Genomic DNA, 25,918 nt, shown 5'->3' with positions numbered 1-25,918 from the left:
CTAATGTCCATAATATCATTCTCTTCTCCTCTCTGCTGTGCCACAGATTCTGCATGCTGGTGAATAATGCCATCTCTCCAGTTCTAGTGTAGCATGGTGCTTTGTAATCACAAGACAGTTGAAATATGAGGTCTTTGCCTTCAGACAGAGGTGAAAGTAAGCCAGTACGATCTGGTATGGCATACTGGCAAGAGCCGGTACGCAGCCGACCATACCGGCAGGGGGCAGCTTCCCCAGGCTGGCAATTTAAAAGGGCCCGGAGTCCCTGGCAGCAGCAGGAGCCCCGGGCCCTTTAAATCACCACCAGAGCCCTGCTGTAGGAGCCCCGGGGTAGCGTTAGTGGCTGGGAGCCCCAGGGCTCTGGCAGCGATTTAAAGGGCCCAGGGGCGCAGGGCTCCCAGCCACCGCTACTGCAGCCGGAGCCCTTTAAAGCACCACTGATTTAAATAGCTATTTAAAGGGCCTGGGGATTTAAAGCCCCCGCCTCTTCTGCTCAGGACCCCAGCCCTGCGTACGGGTAAGTCCTTTAAGTTACTTTCACCCCTGCCTCCAGAGGAATATCTTGATTACAGCATTGCACTGACACAGTTATGCTCGTGGCCGTGAAGTTTATAGCTTTGCTCATATTTGGAAGAGACATTTGGGCAATTGTTGCCAAGAAGCATTTTCTGAAGGATGTTGGAGTCCTCTTCCTTGCTTGCCAAAGACACTGAGAGAATGTGTAGGACAAAGTGGTATGTAGTTCTTCTTTCCTTGCTCACCCGCAAATTACTGACCAGAGGGCACTTAACTCAGCAATCCATCTTTTTCTTTTGCTAATGACAATTTACAAATTGCTTTCCCACAAGATCCTTAAATTTAAAGAGCAGCTTTATGCCCGGTTATAAATGCTAAAACAAGGAGAGGAACAAGTGGAAATGAGGTAGCTGAGAAACAATACTTCACTATTAGGCTGGTATGAGCAGTTACATTTTCCCCGTAATATGTTTCAAGAATAATTTCTTACGTTTTTGTTTTACTAATGTATATTTTTAATAGCAATGATGGAGCAAGACTCGTCTAACAGGTTTCTTAAGGGAATGGAATCCTTAAGTATTTGCTCTGATTTTTCTGAGACAAAGTTCAATAGTCAACATGCGTGAAGCTTTGTCACTATCTGCAGAATATCAAGAAAAGCATGGTTTGAGGGTGCTCCTATCTCCTTTTTCCATAGCTTTTTGACTGTTATCTGCTGCCAAGATACTGTCTTGAAGTCACAATTGTTAAGCTTATGGCTCTATTGCAGAAAGGACCATTTCTGTCCCAAACTTGAAAGTTTTTTCCCTACATAAGCTTCAATTCTTATCTTGTTTAAAAAAACAAAGCAAAAACCGCATACACAACCTCCCCCAAAAACCAAACATCCACTCAAGGGAAAAAAACCACCACCACCCACTAGAAATTGCATTGCTATCCACCTGTAAAACAATGTAGGCAAGCTTCCAGTGACCTGTTCATCTTGAGGATACGCAATCTTGTCAGTTCTCTCAGTAGCTGAGGAGTTGAGGATGGCTTCTCTACTGGCCCAATTGAGTTACGGAAGTTGGTATATTTTAGTGTTGTCTGTCTTCAGAAATTATTTTCATGGATAGAAACTACATTTAGCATCAAGGTCATTCCTCTTCAGATTCCAGTAGTTGTTTAGAAGGTCAAATTTAAAGCTTCAATTGCTAGCACTTTGTTCCAAAATGAGTCTTATTTACAAAATAAATCCACCAATATTACTACAAATTCGTAGTGTGTCACACACACTGCTGTGAATTGCCATCCAAAACCAGGATGTGTAAGTTTCCACTACTACTCAACACTGGCTCATAACTAACAAATACTATTCAGAAATCTGCATCTCTGATGACATCTTTGATTATAGGAATTCATTGGCAAGGCAGTCAACAAAACGTCAGTCTTGTCTCCAACAGCATTCGAAATACAGAGGTTTTTTTGATCATTGAAGGACACACTAAACAGGACATGCTCTGTGTATTTCAGTTCCTGCTTTTTTAACAATCAAAATTGCATTTCTGAAAAATTACATTCACAGTTGTCTTTGAGGCAGCAGTGGCAGAAACAGTGTCACAGGAAATGAGCGTAAAGAGCACATGTTTTTTTGGCTCAAGTGTGGTATGAATATGCTGAAATCTTTATATACACCTGATAATTCATGTGTGTAAAAATACTGAGCAGTGCAATAGGGTGTCTCATGGGTGCTGTGGAAGTGTGTGTCAAATGTGGGGGGGAAAGAATTCAGAAATTCAAATCTAAGGGATTTCGATTCTGATTTTCTAATGGGTAAAACTCATTCTTTATTTTATACTGTTGCATTCTCCACTTTCACCAGATTCCAGCCTGTCAATGTGGTGACTAACACGATAAAGTCTCTATTTTGGCCTAAACCTGTCAGCCACAAGTCAACACTGTCAATTATATCTTGCTCTGTAGAAACCTGCTCTTAGGAAAGACTAGAATCCCTACGTCTGCAGGAGATGGAGGCTGAAGGGGTGATGCTCTCAGTCTCTGTGGGAAGGTACAGTTCTTACCATAGTATCTGTACCAGTCAAGAAGGAACACTTATCAACCACGGAGGTTTCTTGCTTTGGGTATGGAGCAAGTGTTCATTTTGTAACTTCACAGTATTGCAGAAGAGGTGAGGGTCTTGTGAAACTTTCACCCAGACCAAAAAGGTGTTCTCTTGCCACATGCCCTGTACCCTTGGGCACCTTTTAGGCTATGCAGCTTTGGCTGAGAGCCCTGACACCAGCAGCATACTCACAGCACAGTGGTCTCACCCTGAGCTTCCATCAGCCCAGTTACTCCTTGCAGGGCATTCCCAGCAACCCTTCTGGACCCAAGGCTCCCCAAAACATTCTAACTTGCAGCAAACTATTCTCTTACTAGACACTCCCAGAGGTACCACTGTGTTCGCTGCCTCCCAAGAGCCAGTACAAAAAACAACTTGACACTACAGGGGAGATGGGTTTGGGGAGACTCATGTCTGGAAGATTATTGGAGTCATCCTGCAAGGAGTAAGTGGGCTGGTCAGAGTTGAGGGTGAGACCATTGTGCTGCGGGCATACTGCTGGTGTCAGGGCTCTCAGCCAAAGCTGCACAGCCTAAAGGCAGCCAAGGTTACAGGGCAGGGGCTGACAGAACCCCCTTACTGGTCTGGGTGAACTCCCAAAGCATCACAGGACTGAACAGAGCTAGGAGGTAAGATCTCCTAATGAAGGAATGGGATGGAATCGCTCCGTACATACAGAGATTGAAGGAATGGCTGATACCTTAAACTTTTAAATAAAATATTAAGGACAAACGTCTCTCTGCTCCACATGGTGTAAAAGAGTTAAACCAAAACCTTTTTACTGAGTCCATTTGTGTACCAATTGCTTATGCAGACCTTTTGTCTAATGTAGGTTTCTGCTCTCAACTTCAGCCTCCTCTTTTTTTTCTTTCACAGCTGCATGCACCCCTTTTTAAACTAACCTGAAATGGTAGTGTTCTGACTCTTCTATTGCTCTGATTGCTCCAGTGCTAATCCTGTTCTTATCTCTGCTTACTGTGTTCTTGGGGTATTTGTGGGCAGCCGTCGGAGTACAGCTGCTACCTCGGCTCCGGATCTCGGGCATCTTCTAGAGCCAGCTCTGCTCGGGCAAGTCCAGTGGTGAGCACATATCTTCTCTTTATCTCTTCCTCCTTTTCAGCTGCTTCATTCCTGTGTTTCCCAAGGCTGCTTGATACTTGTGCAGAAAGTGTGGTGTCAGACAACTAGTCAATTGCAAGTTTAATTTAACATATAATACAATATTGATCATGACTAAGGATCAGTGAGCAGGATCAGAAAATACAAAGAAACAGTGTGAACCGTAGCTAAATCCTCTAACCAAATAAATATTAAGTTTTGGAGAAGCATCACCAGACACAACCATACCCAATCTAAGATGTGCTCTTCCATCAGTTAGCCATCCCCACATGCACACATTCATTCCTTTCTCAATATCCTGCAAATTCTATGATGAGGGTCTGTGCCGAGCAGGTTCCATCTTCACATCTTGCAGTTTTGAAGTTTTCTTCGGAGTCAGAGGTGAACAGTACACTCTGACAGGCCTCTTAACAGGTGAAGCTCCAGATAGCACAGAACTCAAAACTGCAACAGCCTGAGTTCAGCAGAGTTTACTAGACTTGGAGACTGCAACAATTATGTCAAAAGGGTATTGATACTTGTTGGTTACTGAAGATGTTGGGGCTGGCTCAAAATTTACCCTGCCTCCACTAGCAGGGTAATAAATACCCGGCTGCTGCCACAGCCCTGCAGTTTAAAGGAATAAATAAATAGTGTAATCATTTTTGTAAGTTAAGCAAACATCTTTCAATCTAACTACCTGAAACATAACTTCTCTCCCTTTCCTGCATCTTTTAGACTTTTTTCTGACCTGCTCGTGGTGCATTTTTTCCCCGGTGGTGGTTTTAATCTTTCCTATTTCCTCCTTTTCTCTCCTACCTCCTTGTATATTTATCTTTCCCTGTGTTGTTCTCTACCTCTTTCCAAATATTTGGCTCTTTCTTCTCTCAAGATCTTTTAATACCATACTTTTTTAACTTGTCCAATCTGTCTCCCCCACCCATTTTCTGCCCACCTAATCTCTTGTATGTTCCCAGACACCCAAGAGCTGGAAGATTAGCCCTACTAGCAGACACTGCTATTAAGGTGAGGGGGAGGGAATGCACTGTAAAATAGCAATATCCTTGTACAGTAACGACTCCACTCTTGCTTGGAATAGAGGATGCTGGGATTACTGCCAAAATGCTGTCCTTGAGCCTTGCTTGGTGAGTCCATAATTCTTATTAGCAGTCTGGGCAGTAAATGTCATTTTACTAGACAAAATGATCATATAGAGGCTTTGGACCTTACTTGAAGAGACATGTAATTATTTCAGACAACTTGTATACCAGAAAAAACCTCTCCTTTTAAGCAATGTTATCTCCTTATCTAACTGCAGAATTCCATGGTCCTTAGGACCAGGCTACCTATTTAACATGCCTAGAATGGGGAATTTAAAGAGAGCTATTTGGGCTTCCTCAGAAAATGACAGGACCATTTCAATAAATTTCACTTGTACCTTTTGTGACTCTTTTATAATCATGTAATGCTGAAAAAACTGTATCAACAAAATAACCATGCCACAAAATCCTGTGTCTTCATAAAGACAGGTTTCAGAGTAACAGCCGTGTTAGTCTGTATTCGCGAAAAGAAAAGGAGTACTTGTGGCACCTTAGAGACTAACCGATTTATTTGAGCATGAGCTTTCGTGAGCTCATGCTCAAATAAATTGGTTAGTCTCTAAGGTGCCACAAGTACTCCTTTTCTTTTTGTCTTCATAAAGTTAGTATAAAATATAAGAGATGGGTGTCTCCGTATAGTTAAAAACCGATATTTACTGTGAGTTGTTAGCATTATGTGGACTGTGAATTTGGAGTGGCTATATTGATTTGGGTTTCGCTTTCCCTTGATGTGTACTGTAGTCATGCCTCACATTCTCCCTGCTTGTTGTTTGTCTTTTATCTCCATTTGGAAAATGTTTGGTATATGCTTCCTGTGGGTATCCTGTGCTTTCCCATTGTTGATCATGCTGCTATTTATAAATTCTGTTCTTAATTATTGAGATGGAAGAGAATTGTGTTTTCAGTCTACAGTACTTACATTAAATATGCATAAACCTACTCAGTAAAGAAAAGACAAATTGGAAGTATGTAGCCTTTCTTAAAGAATAAGTGCATAACTTACTAAGTCATCTCTTGATCTGTTAGTTAAGATGTAAAATTACATTTTTAGAAATCCTTTTTTAAACCTGATATACCATACGAGATCAGGGAAACTGACTTATAGAATGGACAATTAGAGATTTTCACCTCACAGGCATTTTAAATCTAACCGACGTTGTAGTGACCGGAGTTAATATCTGATAGCTGTGTTGTGGTTTAAATGAGATGAGTTGAGTCTAATTGCTGCTGAACAGCTGACTATGTTGCAAAAGCTGTTGCTACAGTTGGCACCCAGTGGTGTTGTCAGCAGAAAGGCTAGGCACTGAACACCATTTAATTTCTAGAAATGCCACCACAGGGTTAAGTGTGAGGCATGTTGGTAGAGCATTTTCAGCAAGCTCTACTGCCAGCTCTGTGTACGTTATGTGGATAAAGATAGAACTTCAGTTTCCAGAGACATCAGTCTAGCATTTTCCTTGCACCTAACCAAACAAAAAAAAACATCCACCGGCAGAGAATACGAGTAGACCAGTGCCTGAGGCCCCCACAATGGCAGGGAAACGAGTAAGTGAGAGACATTCAGATAATTCTGGCAAGTGACCCACACCCACATGCTGCATAGTGAACTAGATTATAGCAAAATTCAGTTTATAGTGGAGTAAGTCTTAAATTTTTCCAGTGAATTTCAAAGGGCTATGAGTCTGCTTGAATGAAGCATCACTTCACTTCTAGTAAAGTTTAACACCAGTAAAATTATGCTAATTCCCTTAGACTCAATCATTATTATCTGCCAGATACATGCTGCAGCACTTCCCCTTAGGGAGCAAAGATATGGACTTTTAGGAGGATGACATGAATGAACACCCACTTTTAGTAGACATCCCCAGTCGTCATAAACTCCACCATGAGTTTATGCACCTCCTAGCTGAGGAGCTAAAACTTGAATGTCGTTTTAGGCCTTCTCTTGGGAGATAATTTTAGAAAATACTTACACCTCTTGGTTTTTTTGGGAAAATATCCAGATAACAGGATAAGTTTGGGGCTTGGTAACTTTGATTATTTCTTTTGAAAATAAAACAAACAAAATCTGGTACCAATTAATTATTGTAAAGGTCACCAGTGAATGTGGTTCCCAGTTTGGAAGCTTATGTATTGATGAGATATAGATATGAGAGTGAGTGAGAATATGAATAACCAATAAGAATACTTTAAGGGTCAACTTAATGAGGGTCTACTTTATATGCTACACTACCATTGTGGGAACCGATAATCACAGATGTCTCTGACCTGTCAGAGGCAGACATCAAGACTGCACTGCTGAAGATAGCACCTGGAAAAGCAGCAGGTCCAGATGAAGTCATGGTGGAAATTATCAAAGCCTTGAGAGAGTTTCGTGTATGCTGGCTCAAGTGAGTCCTGTGTGCAGTTTGGAAAGAGAAGACACTCCCAAGAGAAGGAAAAAAGTCTATATTGGTGCCAATATACAAACAAAATGGTGACATATACATTCAAAGTAATGAGGAATTACATTGCTGTCCCATTGTATGAAGATGTTAGAGAGAATCATAGTCAAGGTTTGTCCAACAGTGGAGCCCATTTTAGGAAAGGAGCAATTTGCTTTTAGAAAAAGAAGAGGGACAACAGAACGATGTCATCAGGAGTGAAACCAAGGTCTGTGATATCAAAAAGAAGCTGTAAGAGAAGAGGCTGAAATGGTATCGGTGTGTACAAAGAATGGATGAAGGGAATCTTGTTAGGGAGATGCTTGAGATTAGAGTACATGTGTGAAGAACAAGAGGATGGCCAAGAAAATGGTGGATGGACTGTATGTGGTAGGATGGAGTGGATACAAAGCAAGCATTGGACCAGCAAGCCTGGAAAAGACTGATGTGGTGATGCAGCCCCAGCTATGTGGGAAAAGGGGAAGAAGGCAGGGATGGGGGGTGTAATGAAGCAGTCCCACTTTGCACCAATAGATGTCTGAACCCAAAACTTCAGGGGCTTTCTCTATCCAGGAGGAAGAGACAGATCCCTTTGTATGTATAAATTGAGAGCGGTTTGAGTTACTTCATTTTCTGCATCATTGAACTGGAATTCAACAGAAACAGCTGACTTTGGGTGCAATAGTGTACTCAAGTCATGTGAGCCAATATACTGCACAATAAATGAGCCAAATTTGAGGTGTCGGTGTGAAGACGGCTGGTACATAAACCACTGTGCCACTCAATCTGCTGTTCTTAAATATGCAATCTAAGGATATTTCAAAGTGAGCTTAAAAAAAACCTGAGGAGTACTTGTGGCACTTTAGAGACTAACACATTTATTTTGGCATAAGCTTTCTTGGGCTAAAACCCACTTCATCGGATGCATGCAGTGGAAAATACAGTAGGAAGATGTATATACTCAGAGAACATGAAAAAATGGGTGTTGCCATACCAACTGTAATGAGAACAATTAATTAAGGTGGGCTATTATCAGCAGGATGGCCCATTTCAAACAGTTGACAAGAAGGTGTGAGTAACAGTAGGGAGAAAAAATTAGCATGGGGAAATAGTTTTTACTTTGTGTAATGACCCATCCACTCCCAGTCTTTATTCAGGCTTTGTTGCAAGGCTAGGTTCCTGGGTTAGTGTTTTTGTTGTGTAGGGTGTGGTTGCTGTTGAGTATTTGCTTCAGGTTGGGGGGCTGTCTGCAACAAAGCCTGTTGCCAATTCTGTCCACATATCTATTCAAGGGACACCATCTAGTCAAGGGACATTAATCATATCAGCCACACCATAAGAGGCTCATTCACCTGCACATCTACCAATGTGATATGTGCCAACAATGCCCCTCTGCCATGTACAGTGGCCAAACTGGACAATCTCTACGCAAGAGAATAAATGGACACAAATCAGACATCAAGAATTAGAACATCCAAAAACCAGTTGGAGAACACTTCAGCCTCCCTGGTCACTAAATTTCAAACCTAAAAGTTGCAATTCTCCAACAAAAAAACTTCAAAAACAGACTCCAATGAGAAACTGCAGAATTGGAATTAATTTGCAAACTGGACACCGTTAAATTAGGCTTGAATAAAGACTGGGAGTGAATGAGTCATTACACAAAGTAAAACTATTTTCCCATGTTTATCCCCCCCCCCCCCCCCCACTGTTCCTCAGATGTTCTTGTCAACTGCTGGAAATGGCCCACCTTGATTATCACTACAAAAGGTCGTGTCCCCCTACTCCCCCCCTCACCCCGGTAATAGCTCACCTTACCTGATCACTGTTGTTACAGTGTGTATGGTAACACCCATTGTTTCATGTTCTCTATGTATTATAACTCTCCCCACTGTATTTTCCACTGAATGCATCCGATGAAGTGAGCTGTAGCTCACGAAAGCTTATGCTCAAATAACTTTGTTAGTCTCTAAGGTGCCACAAGTACTCCTTTTCTTTTTGCGGATACAGACTAACATGGCTGCTACTCTGAAACCTGTTTGAAATGGGCCATCCTGATTGTCACTACAAAAGGTTTTTTTTCTCCTGGTTATAATAGCCCACCTTAATTAATTGGTCTCATTACAGCTGGTATGGTAACACCCATTTTTTCATGTTCTCTGTGTATATATATCTTCCTACTGTATTTTCCACTGCATGCATCCGATGAAGTGGGTTTTAGCCCACGAAAGCTTATACCCAAATAAATTTGTTAGTCTCTAAGGTGCCACAAGTACTCCTCATTGTATTTGTGTGGTGGTCTTTTTTTGGTTTGGGGTTTTTTTGCTGATACAGACTAACACAGCTACCACTCTGAAACCTGTCAGTGAGCTGGAGTTTGAGGAACAGTCTATATTGTCTTTTACATGGCTTTCTGACATCCTGCATATACCCTAGATTAAGTTAAGCAAAGGTTTCCCCAAAATATAGTTAGCAGCAGCTTGACTTCAGGAATATTGTTCATTCCTGTTTCTTACACACAATGGCTTCCATCCCAGAAGGATGCCAAAACAATTTAGAAACAACAGTAAACATAGAACACTATTGAAAAGCAACAGAGTCTGATTTCAGAGTAGCAGCCGTGTTAGTCTGTATCCGTAAAAAGAAAAGGAGTCATTTTGGCACCTTAGAGACTAACAACTTTATTTGAGCATAAGCTTTCGTGAGCTACTGCTCACTTCATCGGATGCATGTGTCTGAGTGAAGGTGTATAGCACATGACACAAAAGTGCCTAGAATAGGGGTGGGCAAACTACGGCCCATGGGCTAGATCTGGCCCCTCAGGGCTTTGGATCCGGCCTGCGGGATTGACACCCCTGTTGCTCTGCGGGCCCCACACGGCTCCCAGAAGCAGCCAGCACCACATCCCTGGGGTGGGGGTTGGGAGGGGGAAGAGCTCTCTGTGCACTGCCCTTGCCTATGGGTACCTCCCCTGAAGCTCCCATTGGCCGGGAACGGGGAACCACGGCCAATGGGAACTTTGGGGGAGGTACCCACAGGCAAGGGCAGCGTGCGGAGCTCTGCCCCCTCTTCCCCAAGGGCCGCAGGGATGTCGTGCTAGCCACTTCCCGGAGTGGTGCGGGGCTGGGGCCAGGGCAGGCAGGCAGGGAGACTGCCTTGGCCCCGGTGCGCACCACTGCCACACCGGAGCCGCTCGAGATAAGTGGCGTCCGGCCAGAACCCGAACCCCTCCTGCACCCTGCACCTCAACTCCCTGCCCTAAGCCCCCTGCCTGCACCCCAACCCCCCCGCACTGTGCACCCCCTGCACCCCAACCCCTCTGCTCTGAGTCCCCTCCTGCACTATGCACCCCCTCCTGCGCCCCAACCCCTTGTCCTGAGCCCCTTCCTTCACTCTGCACCCCCTCCTACACCTTGGACTCCCTCCCATACCCCAACCCCCTGCCTCCTAACCCCCTGCCCCAGCCCTACATTCGTGGCCCTGCAAGCAGTTTCCCCACCCAAATGTGGTCTTCAGGCCAAAAAGTTTGCCCACCCTGGCCTAGAAGGTAAACTTTTGATGGACACCTACCCCACTTTATTTTACAGAAGGGATCAGTGGAGCCTCCCTGCCTGCCTGCCCTGGCTCCACACAAGACTTTGATGTTTAAGATCCCTTCCTTAAGAAGTTCCACTCACTAAAGTCCATAGAATTCAGTTGATGTAACTATGATACGGTATTTTTCTGTAAAGGTGCTCTGTTTGTTGTTAGCTTGCCACAGGGGTTACTTATTAACGTGTAAACCTGGCTTTGAAAGACTTTCATTAGGTAGTGGTGTTCTTCAGTAGTTTGTTTTTTGGTTCTCGTGATTGGTTCGAACAGGAGTAGAGCTGTCCTGGTATGAAGTTTGGTAACGTTGTACAAAGAATGTGTATGTACAAAACTCTGTACAGAAAATTTTCCCATAAATAGCTATGTATTTGACACAAGGTGATTATGACTTTCTGATATATGTATCAGCATGAAACAGGACTAAATGTGGGTTTGTATGATCTCAGCCCAATAATGACTATTTTAAAGTTGTACTATTAAAAATAAAAACATTTTTAGTTTGAAAATGTATTATTGAAAAATCCAGTCTTTCAGGTCTTTTTTTTTTTTTTAAATCTTGACGACTTACTGAGAAATGGATCTCTGTTTTGAAAAAAAGATCTTTGGAAGTAATTTGCTAATGCTTTAAAAACAAACCTTGCATCAAAAAGGTCAGGGTATTTCTGATTTTTTAAATGATATAGTGAGGATTTTCAGTGCACAGCTAACATACTGCAGCCATTACCTGTAAGTAAAAATTGGCATTTTTAAACAATTACTTAATGGCATAATAGTATGTAATGGTTCTGAAGGAACTGTGGAGTTTTTACAATGCATGTAATATATCAATAACATTTTTAAGTCCCATTGAAAGCTGGATTTCAACCCTCCAAAAAAATAGGGAAAATTAGAATGAACAGGGACACTAAGGTATTTAAACACTTAAGGAGAAGTCCGGGTATATGAGAAAAATAATTAATAAAAACCATGTGAGTTGGCAGCATTGAAATGGGCTTGGCTTAACACCCTTACAGATGCAGGTATTCTCAAGTCAGCACACAACCGTACCTATTTCCTACCCTTGCTAATTGTGCTGAGAAACAAAACACAACTAAATGGTATTAAGTTTTCACAGAGTATGTTTTGAAGGAGTGGAGTGCCATTGAAAGATACTGATTTCTCAAATTAAATATTGGAAAATGTCCCTCAAACTCATAACCTTTTCTCACTACTCCATTTATCCCCCCAGCACTGCTTTCAGCTCCTTTTTGCAAAAAACTGCAGTAGCTGCACCTGCAAGCAATTGAGAATGCAGATTTAGCCCTGCACAAGTCTTAGTGGTGTGAAGGTTTTAATATGCATGCATGTGTTGGGAATATAGTTGGTAATATTAAAAATGATATACATAAAATTATAATTAATTCCTATATTTGCATGTGTGTGTAGTTAAACTGAAGTGATAAGATGATGGTACTTAGTCAAGTTTGCTGATTGCAAGTTGATCTGGTGCTCACTAATCCCTTTCATCATGTGACTGCCTCTTTATTGCCCACTCCTGTGTCTGTGCATATGTACAATAACTACATGCTAATATAACAGGAAACTGCATAGTTTTCTGTATAAATACAGATCTTCAGGATAATGCTGGTAGATTTCACTTTCCATAAATCCTCAGTAATTAAGAAAAAATTGGAGGTAAATCCTGATCATGTAGATTAGTCTTTCAAATGCTGAGAAAAGAGGAAAGTGTCACTGTATGCTATTAAGTCTGGAAATTTAAAAATGTTCAGACTTTTTAATCACTAAGAGGAGCTAGTAGTTTGAAAGATACGCCTATGAAACCAATTCCATTATTCTCTGAATCTGTGTTAAAAGATTTCTCAGAGCTAAAAAGAGGAAAACATGTTTGGAATTCAAAGGCATATTTTGTTAGCCGGACACAACAGGTAATCTGTGCTACGTTCCTTTTCCCATTTCTTGGAGACACTCAGAAGGGTGGGGACCAACAGTCAGTTTTTTTTGTAGCCTATGAGGGGCTGTACTAGCTGATTGGCATCACAATATTTTCATTATAAGCCAGATCTTGAAAATGAAAGTGTGGTTAGGAGAATGTGCAGGCCTAGCTGTAACAAACCAACATACTAATCCTTTGGCAGAGCTGCAACTAGCTTCTTATGTTGTAGGAGGGTACACCTTTAATGACGAACAGCACACAAGTGATAACAGAAGTAGATTTAACTCTAAGCAAATGTGTTAGTTGTTTGATACCTTGCCCTCATTTTTCACAGCTTTCATCCAATACAGTCTCCCCTTTCAATTTTAAAATTTTACTGGTATACCAAAGCTGACAGCTAAAGCCAGTGAAGAGTGGCGGATCTGTTTGTGCTTCAGCTTGTCTGGAGTGGAGATCTATTGCAGTGCTGACTTGCATTCCAGAAATTCCTGATAGGTTTGTTTAAGTAAGAAGGATTGATTTAATAGTCATTCCTTATCTAGGTTAGTTACAAAGAATCCTGAAGAAACACCTAATCCTAACCTGACAAAGTTCAGAGGTTTTCTCACTAGTAAACTTTAAAAGTTCTGTGCTGATTCCTACAGCAGGGTAGACTATTATTTAAATGCACAAGGCCTTAAGATGGCCCTGTGTATGCCCACAGAATTTACCGCTTTTAGACTGTACTTTTAATGAGTGGTGTTTGATTACATCAGTCACTTTCCCAATGAGGCAGGAAGGAACGCTACATTCTGATTATTAAAATTAGTAAAAAATTTATTTCCTCAGTGTTAAGGTAGGTTTATAATTCCTTGTATCTAATGACTGTCCATCTCTCATTCAGCATTAGATAGTGTGTCCTGTCCATCTCAGAGGTGGTGCTGTTTCATTCTTTCTTGATTGAGTTTGAGACTGCCCTCTGGTGCTGGATTTATAGAGCATAAAAGGTCAACACAACTGTGAAATTGTACCAACGGTGAGCTCACTCCCCTAAGAGCCTAAATGATTTTGAAATACTCTAATAGTTTTAGAATAGAAAATGTGATCTCAGATTTCATTCATGTCACAACAAACAGGAAAAAAAGACCTTTCTTTTCATGGGGAAAATGATCTTATCCCATGTCACTGAAACGGAGCTGAGGAGCAATTCAGTGATACATTCACACACTGGCTGTGGACTTTTTAGTACCTGATACTGTACAACGTAAGGTCCTCTAGCAGCTGCTTTGTCAAAATTTGTAAGCATATGTGGTCTAGTTTAAGAGGCTGGTGTCTGGGAGTTCTGGATTAAAGGCCTGACTCTTCCACTGATTTAATTTGACCTTGAAGTCACTTAACTTTGTTGTTTCTGTTTATTTGTCACAGACTGGGGATAATATGAACCTACTTCATGGGAGTATTGAAGTCTATTTAGTAAATGTTTGTAAAACACTTTAAGAGCTTCAGATGAAAGGCACTATATTAGTGCACAGTGGTGATGCTGGCACTGGGTATGTGTAAAGGCAAGGCATTTGAAGGGTTAATATCAAATATTTGCTAGTTAAGTGGAAAGAAAAAGGAAAATAAGTTTCAAATGTATTAAAACTGCAGTAGTTCATTACTGTTTCTGAAAAATAGGCAATACTTCCATATATGGACTTGTAGAATTATTCTGCTCCTGCTTGGCTTCCAGCTGCATTTACCCCTCTGATAGTGCTGGCGCTTTTGTAACATGGCTCTGGTTTTATTCTGAAAAATAACCTTCAAAAGAGGCTGAACTCTGATCTCTGTGGTGTGCTTATTTTACAAAGAACAGCTTGTACCCCTTGCCAAGTTACAATGCTGCACATAGGAATTTTACTGAAAACTACTCTACGTATGCCTTCCTTCTCTTGCATAACCCCCCATGAAATGATGGGGATCTGTTAATAGAGATTAATATTATACATTATTAACACACATAGATTTTGATTTATCTTAATAGAGTCCTACAATAAAAAGCTTTTACATTTTTATTAGATGTATTCCTATTTATATTACTTTCTTGGCAGGTACTTCTTTCATTTTTTCTGTAGCATGTATTTATTAGCTATTTTTACAGTAAAAAGTATGGTGAGCAGTTCAGAGACAGTTAGGTTGTTCTCCATCGGTTTGCTTGTGTGATAGCATTCTTTGTTGCACAGTAACTTGGAAGTTCAGCATTGTTTGGCAACAACTTTGTGTAACCTCAAAGAAAAACAAACTTTCTTTCATGAACTTTCACTGTTTACAGTTTCTACTTGGTTCAAATGTTAAGGGCCTTCTACCATGCTGATGTCAGTTCTTAACTAACAGGGGATACCAAGAATCCCCTCTTCTGGATGACTGGAGCTGAGGGCGTTTCTACACTACAGACTTTTGCTAATGCAAGTTACATCAGCATAAAAGCTGCTGCAGTTAATATATTGCTTGTGCATGTGCATACTTGGCTCCTTGTGTCCGCAGTGCAAGAACTCACCAGGAGTGTGGTGCACCATGGGTAGGTATCCCAGTATGCACCTCACCACCATTCAGTTCACTGTCTTTTGGGAAGTTTTGGCAAGACATGATGGGGCAGAAACGAGTCGTGCAGGAGTGACTGGGACTCCAGGGTCAGGTTCCCATCATGGCTCCATTTTCTGCAAGAGATGGTGAATTTAGCTGAAATCTCACTTCTGAGGGTAACAAAGGCACAGAGAGCACAGCTGTTGCTGGCGTCTCAAAGCCACCCAGACCTTTGTGCTGCTAGCCTGTTGACTGCAATGGTGCCTGCTGAAGTTATTGCTAGCTGGCATAGGAAGGTGTCCTACTGTGGAGGAAGAAATAAGGCTGCCATCCCTAGAAACTTTTGGGAGAGGATTTACAATATACCTCCATGGAAGTTTCACTAAGATCTCTGAAGAGGATTCAAGGGAAACCCCTGTGTACATAAACTGCTCCATATGGCCCCCCTACTAATTCTGCAGGGCAATGAAAAACCGATAGCAACTCTACCTCTTTATTGTACCACTGCCTCTTCTAGTACAAGTAAATTAATGAAAAGTCAGTACCTGTGTCCTGCTAAGCTGGGGGGAGGGATCAGTACATCATTGTAGTGGGAAATACAATTACACATGTACCTGAGGTTCCTTCCCCTGCATCAGGATTCCCTGTGCTCAACTGCTGGCACTGACTGGACTGCAGTGGAATCTCAAACAGCTCCTGACTCGTGGAATAGCTGGACCCCGCAGTCACAGGACCCCCACTCTCCTCACTGTTCACACTAGGGGCCTTGGAGTATCCACAGTGGTGTGTAGGGTAGCAGTGGGGTGTTTGCCAAATATGACATGCAACTCTTTGTAAAAGCAGAAGGTCTGCTGCTCAGCACCAGATTGATTGTTGGCCTCTCTGGCCTTCTGATATGCCTGCTGCAGTTCCTTTACTTTCACACAGCACGGCTGCTGATCATTGTTACAACCCTTCTCCTGCATCTCCTGTACAATATGCTCATAGATGTCCGTGTTTCTGTGGCTGGTCCATAGCTGTGCTTGCACAGCCTGTTCTCTCCACAGGCCCTGCAGATAAAATACCTCCTGTCTGCTCCAGGCAGGAGCATGTCTGGCGTGTGTAGCCACCATGGCTGGTTGGGCAGTTGCACACAACAATGGAGAGCTGCTAGGTGTACTTGCCAAGATAGACAATCAGGAAAAGGCATTTCAAAAATTTGTGGGGTTTTAATGGGGGTGGGGGACTTCTGGTCTCTGTGACCCTGGACAGTGAGTTGACAACTGTGACCAGAGCAGTCAGTATTGGGCATTGTGGACTGGAGGACTGTTAGGGTTGACAAAGGTAATGCAATATCTACATTCTTGCTGTGTCGACTTCAATACATGGACCATGGCTCAGTGCCACTTGGGGAGGTGCTGTTACTCTGTTGGCATAATGGAGCACTTACATTGGTGGGAGGCAAATTTAAGTGTAGACTTATGCACAATTAGGTTGACACAAGGTGGCCTGTGTCACTCTAACATTATGGTGTAGACAAGGCCTTAGCTTGGAGCTTAAAATGTCCCTAAAGGGATCTCTCAAGGGACCTACTATTCTCCTTAAATTACCATATAAAACTCACCTGAAGAGCCATCAGATATTGGAATTTGCATACTTTCCATGCTTGGTGTTGCCTCTAAGATTTCTTCTTCTATTATCTACAGCTTCTTTATCAATTTCATGTATCTTTGGCAAGCTTGCTACTTCCAGATATTTTTGAATCACTTCAGAGCTTGGTGTATCTGAAGTAGAGTGGGTTTATAATAAGCAGCAAAAGTAGCACGCATCACTAGGGTGTGTATCTGTTGCTGGCTGTTAATTGGTGGCATAGTGGTTGCTTTTGAATCCCTATAAGTTTAAGAAAGTAATTTACCACATTTATTTCCTGTTCCATAAAATATCGGCTTTATATATCTAAGGGCTTTTTCAGTGGCATGTGTCATCAACATATTTAGTTTCCCACTAATATTAGTTAACTATTTATATACTTTTTTGAACCTGGAGTTTTATGAATCTCTTCTGATTTTAATTTTTCTTAATCTCCTTTTTCAATTGAGAGGTTCTGCTTATCAGCTGACCCCTAAAAACTTCTCCAAATGCATCCCATAGAAGATAACTCTTTACATTTATATCATTTGAAAATATTGAACAATGTCCTCATTAATTGTTGTCGTCCAGTTTTTGTCCTGGAGAATCAAACTCATTTTCCATACATCATCTTTGAGACCCACCTCAACCATGCAGTATAACTTGTAATGGGATTATTTGGCCATGCCAGTTTCTACAGATCTTGTCTGCTTCATTAAAGATTTAGAAACCAGCATTTCATAGAATCATAGAAGATTAGGGTTGGAAGAGACCTTAGGAGGTCATCTAGTCCAACCCCCTGCTCAAAGCAGGACCAACACCAACTAAATAATCCCAGCCATGGCTTTGACAAGCCGACCCTTAAAAGATGGAGATTCCACCACCTCCCTAGGTAACCCATTCCAGTGCTTCACCACCTCCTAGTGAAATAGTTTTTCCTAATATCCAACCTACACCTCCCCCACTGCAACTTGAGACGATTGCTCCTTGTTCAGTCACCTGCCACCACTGAGAACAGTCTACCTCAATCCTCTTTGGAACCCCCCTTCAGGTAGTTGAAGGCTGCTAGCAAATCCCCCCTCACTCTTCTCTTCTGCAGACTAAATAAGCCCAGTTCCCTCAGCCTCTCCTCATAAATCATGTTCTCCAGCCCTGTACTTATTTTCATTGTCATCTGCTGGACTCTCTCCAATTCGTGCACATCCTTTCCGGGGGCGCCAAACTGGATGCAATACTCCAGATGTGGCCTTAGCAGAGCCGAATAGAGGGGAATAATCACTTCCCTTGATCTGCTGGTAATGCTCCTACTAATGCAGCTCAATATGCTGTTAGCTTTCTTGGCAACAAGGACACACTGTTGATATCCAGTTTCTCGTCCATTGTAATCCCCAGGTCCTTTTCTGCAGAACTGCTGATTAGCTAGTCGATCGCCAGCCTATAGTAGTGCATAGGATTCTTCTGTCTTAAGTGCAGGACTCTGCACTTGTCCTTATTGAACCTCCTCAGATTTCTTTTGGCCCAGTCCTCCAATTTGTCTATGTCACTCTGGACCCTATCGTTACCCTCCAGCGTATCTACTCCTCCCCCCAGTTTAGTGTAATCCGCAAACTTTCTGAGGGTGCAGTCCATCCCATCATCCAGATCTCTGGTAACCTGAGTTGGAGTGGTTGGTACAAAAAAGGTTAATGCTACACCTATTTCTTTATCTATTTTTTCTTACCTATCAGATTTGTCCCAGTAAGAAATTGGTCTACACTTGAAGGTTTTTCCAAGTAGGATTTACCCTTCCCAAAGTGTTGCAGTATTTGAAAGAAATGTTTTTAAAATGTTCTTTGCTTTTGACTTGGATCCTAGACTGAGCCCACTATTGTTAATAACTCAGCAGTTGTGCTGTTTAATAAAATAAACCATCCTTTGTTCTTAAAATGATCATTAATCTGAAAATGCCCGTGTTTAGCAAATATGCCTTTGAAAGAAATAAAAAAGTAATCTTGAAACCAATTCTTTCCTGCCACAATCTGGTCCTCCTGAAAATGAGTTTCTTGAAGTGAAATAATCTGAGTGATTTTTTTAGTTCTACCAGACCTTTTTTCCTTTTAATGACATTACGTTGCCCTTTGACGTTCAAAAATGATACCTTAAAGGGAAAGACACTGATAACTCGTTAGCTTATCCAAAACTTGAAAGTTGTATGTTTCTTTGGCTATTTGAAGGCATGAACCATTGTATGGCAAATGTTTCATTTCTAATTATATTGTATTCATAATTGTGTGTTTGAGTGGGCTTGATTTCTGCTTGTGTACTTCCATAGTTAATTCCTTTATTAATTCTTTTCACTACCTTTGCAGCCCCTCCCTCTGCGTTCGCCTTCCTTTAAATCCAAAAATAAAATACCAAAATAGCATCTGCATCAGTCCTCAAATGACTGAATTGCTGAGCCCTAAACAGAGATGGACAAAATTTTACTTGGAATGCTCTGTTCCATTTTTTCAAATAAGGTCAATGTTCCATTTCAGCCTATTCGGAAAAGAACATTTTGATTTTTTTAAAGTTATTTTTTAGTTCCATTTTATATTATATAACATTTTAAAAGGTGAAATTGGAACAAGATGTTTTATCAGACTGAAATATTTTTATCCAAAATAAAACTTCTTGAATGTAGTTTCATGGGAATTTTTTGTTGTTGTGTTTGGAACTGAAATTTCAAATTTGCGGATTTTTGCTGCCCATCTCGTTCCCTAAACCACTGTACTCTCCCCTTGAACACTTGGACTACTTCTCTTTGCAATCCAAAGGAGGTACATTCTCTGCCAATGGGACCTCAACCCTTGCTCTTCAGGATAGATTACCATCTGATCATGTGCACTACATTGGGAGGATTTATATAGATGCCAAGGGCCCCTCCTTGTGCCTGTCTATTTTCTCCTGTCTCCTCCATGTGTGAGACACACTCTTCATATTTTATTTTTAATTTAAAGAACAGAGCTATAACAAAGTTATGCCCACCCCAAGACCACCTTCTGGTTAATCTCATTCATCTTTTCTTTTTCTACCCCCCTTTTCAGCATCTTATTATAGATTAGTTTCTAATCTGGAGTATGCTCTTGGGTGGCTGAGATTTGGATATGGATTTCTATTCCAAGTGATTTATATGTGGCCTATACACCTGTCTAATTTCTGAATGATTTGAAATTATTTGAAATATGGCTTTCTTGATTAAGGTAAAGAGCATTTATATAACATATGAGCAGTCCTAACAGAAAAGTTCACAAGCTTCACTTTATCAGTTAGAAGAATACCCCATCTTAAAATGTACTGTACACCAAGGAAGGCTTGAGAGGTGTGATCCAGACTGCTTCCTCCCACAAATGCTATTACAGTGCTACGTGTTGTGGTTGTTCTTTGAGCAGAATATCTTGCCAGTGAACCTTCTTCCTCAGAGCTAGGTTTAAAAGCAAACAGCCTGGCTTATTTTGTCTTCCCTTTGTCCAATATTATCCAATTATTGCTTCTAAATAATCTCTCTTGTTTGCAGGTTGAAGAAAGGCCAGAAAAAGACTTTGAGAAGGTAAGAGAGTTGACATTAATTATATTGATCATAACACATATCTTACCACTTTTCCATGTTAAACTTGCATTGAATTTGCACTAATTTTGAATAAAATCCATGACAGGATATAGCTTCATATAGTAAGAACATAAGAATGGTCATACTGGATCAGACCAGTGGTCCGTTTAGCCAAGAGCTTGTCTTCTGGCAGTGGCCAATACCAGATGCTTCGGAGGGAATTAATAGAACTGGGCCAATTATCAAGTGATCTGTGCCCTGTTATGTACACCCAGCTTCTGGCAATCAGAGGCTTAGCAACACCCAAAGCATGGGGTTGTGACCTTGACCATCTTGGCTAATCACCATTGATGGACCTATCCTCCATGAACTTATCTAATTCTTTTTGAGCCCTGTTATGGTTTTGGCCTTCACAACATCCTCTGGCAATGAGTTCCATAAGTTGACTATATGTTTTGTGAAGAAGTATTTCCTTATGTTTGTTTTAAACGTGTTGTCTGTTAATTTCATTGGGTGACCATTAGTTCTTGTATTATGTGAAACAGTAAATTATTCACTTCCTCCTTATTCACTTTCTCCACTCCATTCATGATTTTATAGTCCTCTATCATATCCCCCTCCTCAGCTGTCTCTTTACCAAGCTGACAAGTCCCAGTCTCTTAAATCTTTTATATGGAAGGTGTTCTATGCCTTTAATCATATTTGTTGCCCTTCTCTGTACCTTTTCCAATTCTTATGTATCTTTTTTGAGATGGGGGTGACCAGAACTACACCCAGTATTTGTGTGGGCATACCATGGATTTATATAGTGGCATAATGATATTTTCTGTCTTATCTATCCTTTTCCTAATGGTTCCTAACATTCTGTTAGCTTTTTGGATTGCCACTGCACACTGAGTGGATGTTTTCAGAAAACTATCCATGATGACTCCTAAGATCTTTCTTGAGTGGTAACAGCTACTTTAGATCCCATCATTTTGTAGGAATAGTTGGGATTATGTTTTCCAATGCGTGTTACTTCACATTTATCAACACGTTTACCAGTCATCTGGTACAGAAGTCGATTTAAGCAATAGGTCACTGGGTGGGGGCTCGAGCCAGTTCTGTGTTGTATTGTTGAAAGGAAACCCCTAGATACTGAACCTGGCCCTTGATGCTGCTGGATTACCGCAGGGTCGAGGAACCCCAGTCGTGCCAAAGACTCCCTAGTGCTCGGTTCCACACAGATGCAGAACAAAATGGGGCTGGGGGGGGGAGGGATAGCTCAGTGGTTTGAGCATTGGCCTGCTAAACCCAGTTCAATGAGGAATCTGGGGCAAAAAATGAGGATTGGTCCTGCTTTGAGCAGGGGGTTGGACTAGATGACCTCCTGAGGTCCCTTCCAACCCTGATATTCTATGATTCCATGATTTTACTTCTGTATATAGCATTGGTGAGACCAATACTGCAATACTGTGTCCAGTTCTGGTGGTCACGTTTTAAAAATATGTTGAAAAATCAGAGGGTACAGAAAAGAGCCATAAAAATGATTCAAGGGCAGGGGGGAAAAGTGTTAAAATGAGACTTAAAGAGATCAATCTGTTTAGCTTATCAAAAAGGTGACAGAGTTAACTTGATTATGGTGTGTAAGTACCTTGATGCAGAGAAAATACTCGGCACTAAAAGGCCTTTTTAATTTAGCAGAGATCGAGAATTAATGGCTGGAAGTTAAAGCCAGACAAATTCAAATTAGAAATAAGGTGCTGTGGTGGAGTAGACCCCCACCCAGTCAGGAGAGGGGTTAAAGAGCCCTTCTGGGTGCAATCAGCCTCAACCCAGTACATCAGTGAGGCTTGTCAAACCTAGAGTGGGGCAGGCCATGAAAAGGGAGGATCCGGATCCCTGCTCAGTGCAGAGTGATATTCTGAAGGAACAGGACTGCAACTCCGAGGTCCCCATCCCCTAAAAGTGCTGACTAGGGAACCAGCTTGAGACCATGGCTGCCCAGGCCCTCTCAGAAAAGAGGTACTTTTCTCATTTCTTCTTCAGATTCCCAAAGGACTACAACTCTGCTTGCTGTGGAAGAATACTAACTTCTTGTTTAAACTGCTTTAACTTCCTCTTGCAAGGGGGCCAACATCTTAAAAAGCACAGCCAGAGAGCAGTGCCCCCAACTCTGAGGCAAGAGCAGAGCCCACTCTCTCTCCAGGGGGGTGTCAGAGAGGTATAGCCTATTGCAGGCACAATTTTTTAGCAGTGGAGTATGATTAAGGCTACATTTTAGTCACGGGTATTTTTAGTAAAAGTCATGGACAGGTCACGACAGTAAACAAAAATTCACAGCCCGTGACCTGTCCATGATTTTTACTATATACCCCAAACTAAAACTTGGGCATGGGGCTGTGGGGGGCAGTCCAGGAGTGCCAAGGAGGTGGCCTGGGAACCTGCTGGTGATGGCAGGGTGGGGGTGCGGTAGCAGCATACAGCCCAGGACCCCCCTGTTCCCTCTGCCTAGGAACTGCAGGGCCATGCCAGTGGGAGCCAGGGAGCCCGCCACCCTGAGGTAAGCATCCCCCACACGCCATAACCCCCTGTCCCTAGCCCTGAGCCCTCTCCCACACACTGAAACTGCTGCTGCTGGCCCAAGGGCTGCCGAGCTCAGGCAGCCCCTGAGCCAGCCACTGCAGATGTCATGGAGGTCATGGAAAGTTGCAGAATCTGTGACAGACTCGCAGCCTTAAGGATGATTAACCTTTGATATATACTACCAACGGAAGTGGTGTATTCTACATCTCTTGAGATCTTCAAATCAAAACTGAGTGCCTTTCTGGAAGAAATGTTATAGTCAAATGCAAGCTATTGGACTCAACGCAGAGGTAACTGGGTGAAATTTGATGTGAAATTTCTGTGATATTACAGGAGGCCACACAAGATTGTCCTTTCTGGCCTTAAAAATATCTGAATATTACAGAATAAATTCAGTGAGCTTCACCTTGCCTCATTGTAATGAAGTAAAACTCTCACCTGAGGCTCTGTACTTAAACACTGGCCGCTGCTGGGACTGCCAACGTGAGTGCCAATTATATAATTTTGGTGGTGTTGGACACTTCTCTACTGTGAATTGGACTGAATTAAAGGCACAGACTTGCTTCTCATAGCTCACCAATTAGCTATCCGATGGTAACTTCTGTCAGTCAATTTCATCCTGTTCCAAACTTGAACTGATGCCCTCAAGATGAAGGCTTCTGTCTCCATCAGTAGTCATACTATAAATGATCTGAAAAATCTCAGGACATAAAATTTGTTCAACGGAAGTTCTTTTGTGACCCACTGATGCACAGCATGTCTACTGATGATCCATCTGCTATAAATGAAAACAACTTTCTTTGTTCCAAAGAGATCATTTTGATCATTCTGACTTGGTATGCATATAAAGAGGCAGATCACATTCTCCAAATATTCACATACATTCATTTTTGTGTTTAAAAAGGATTGTTTTATACCCATTTTATTTAAACTGGTTCTAGGGAGCTCGTACTGTGTCAAGCTTATCAGCAGCTACGCTAGCCTCTCTGGGTGGAACTTCCTCCCGGAGAGGCAGTGGGGACACCTCCATCTCCGTTGATACTGAGGCATCCATTAGAGAAATAAAGGTAAGAAGTCTTTGTAAGTGACATGTATTGGTAGGAGCTGTCTCTTGCCAGGCAGAATGTATTTCTTCATGTCTTGAAGTTTCCCACTAAGTTTGACTTAGTAAGCAGTGGAATTATTTAAAAGCATAGTTTTATATTTCTCCTCAGTATGTGTGGGAAATTACACATGCAAATCAATATTGGCAGGAGTTACCAGAAACACCTAATTCATCTAAAGATTTAGCCCTCTTGAAGTCTAAAAGTGGGCAGTAACTGTGGTCTGTTTTATGCAGAGTTGTGTAGCTATTTTGGCCCCAGGATATGAGAGAGACAAGGTGGGGTGAGGTACTATCTTTTATTGGACCAGCTTCTGTTGGTGAGAGAGACGAGCCTTCATGGAGGTTTTCTTTGGGTGATCTGAAGAAGAACTCCGTGTAAGTTTGAAAGCTTCTCTCTCTCTCTCTCTCACCAACAGAAGTTGGTCCAATAAAAGGTATTACCTCACCCACCTTATGGTATATTTTGTATTTTCATTTTATTGGTTGGTTAAAAGAAATCTTATTTTTTGGAAAAATGATGCATAGCTGTTCTAAAACGAGATGCTGTAGCACTACTGGACGTTATGGGCTTGCTGTAGGAATGGTTGGGCGAAACACTATGGCTTGTGTTATGCAGGAGATCAGACTAGATGATCGTAATAGTTCCATCTGGTATTAAAAACTATGGAAGTGGGAAACAAACCCAGTCCCTTTCTCTTTCCTTGGTCACCTCCAAATTATAATATTTTACTTCTTTTGCAGTTCTGGCATCAGGAGGTGACCAAGGAGAGAGAGAGATTGTGTAAAGCTTTAATTGGGCTCATAATTAAAATGCATGTCTTCATTCCATTTCCCAGTGGTATTTCCCACACTTCCTAGGGTGTCCTGTTAGTGCTCATGTTCCTATTCTCTGAGACTTATCATAGAGTGATGTAGCTATGAGCACCTCACATGCACTAATAAATTTATCTTCACAGCACCGCTGTTGGGTGCTAGTAGAGAAATATAAAAGAAAAGGAAGTCTTGTGGCACCTTAGAGACTAACCACATTTATTTGAGCATAAGCTTTCGTGAGCTACAGCTTACTTCATCGGATGCATTCCGATTTTACATATAGGGAGCTGAGGCAGAACGAGAGATAGAAAGGGACTTGCCCAATATCATACAGCCTGTGATAGAGCTGAAAACAGAATTCAGATCCCCTGAGTCACAATCTAGTTCGTTAACCACAAGACCATCCTTATTGTTGTAGAAACATCCTATTTTCCCAATCAAAATTATTAGGACAGGAATATACATCTATTCAAGAAGGATGATTGGCTGAAAAGCCTGTAAATCTTTTTACAATGAAGTTTAGAAAACTCAAACTAGAGTAGAAACGTGTCTGTAAATGGGAATTTTGAACACCGGCTTCTCATTCAGCTGTCATAACTGCCCATTAGTTTTCTTGATATCATTCACTTTTCTTGCCATTTCCCTCAGGATATCAATGAGTTAAAGAACCAGATTCAGGATGTAGAAGGCAAATACATGCAGGGACTGAAAGAAATGAAGGTACTGGTTTATTGCAGACTGAACATGTGATATTAACATGAGCTAAACTTTCAGAGAAGCACAGCAAGAGACAGAACTAGAATTTAACCTGCATGCTTTTATGCTGAGGTTTGAATTAACTAAAAGCATTTAATCAGTGAGGAAAACATGCTGATGACCAGTAATCATTTCTTTGGATAATTCTTGGTAATCAGCACATGTAAATATTCTATTAGCCTCTGTAGAAAAGGTGATTA

General features: G+C 41.6%; 1 protein-coding gene across 1 annotated transcript in view; it reads left to right on the top strand.

Moving 5' to 3' along the window:
• The window catches only part of LRRFIP1 (LRR binding FLII interacting protein 1), a 188,002-nt gene that overhangs the window by 135,763 nt on the left and 26,321 nt on the right, over window positions 1-25,918 (top strand). Inside the window, exons 10-13 of the mRNA XM_077829480.1 lie at window positions 3,620-3,697; window positions 20,447-20,479; window positions 23,986-24,111; window positions 25,611-25,682. Coding sequence (XP_077685606.1) covers window positions 3,620-3,697; window positions 20,447-20,479; window positions 23,986-24,111; window positions 25,611-25,682 — 309 coding nt within the window. The remainder of the gene's footprint in view (window positions 1-3,619; window positions 3,698-20,446; window positions 20,480-23,985; window positions 24,112-25,610; window positions 25,683-25,918) is intronic.

Source organism: Eretmochelys imbricata, chromosome 11, assembly GCF_965152235.1.
Source record: "Eretmochelys imbricata isolate rEreImb1 chromosome 11, rEreImb1.hap1, whole genome shotgun sequence".
Classification (NCBI taxonomy): Eukaryota; Metazoa; Chordata; order Testudines; family Cheloniidae; genus Eretmochelys; species Eretmochelys imbricata.
Note: the sequence above shows the minus strand (reverse complement) of the source record. Positions and strands in the feature narration are given on the sequence as shown.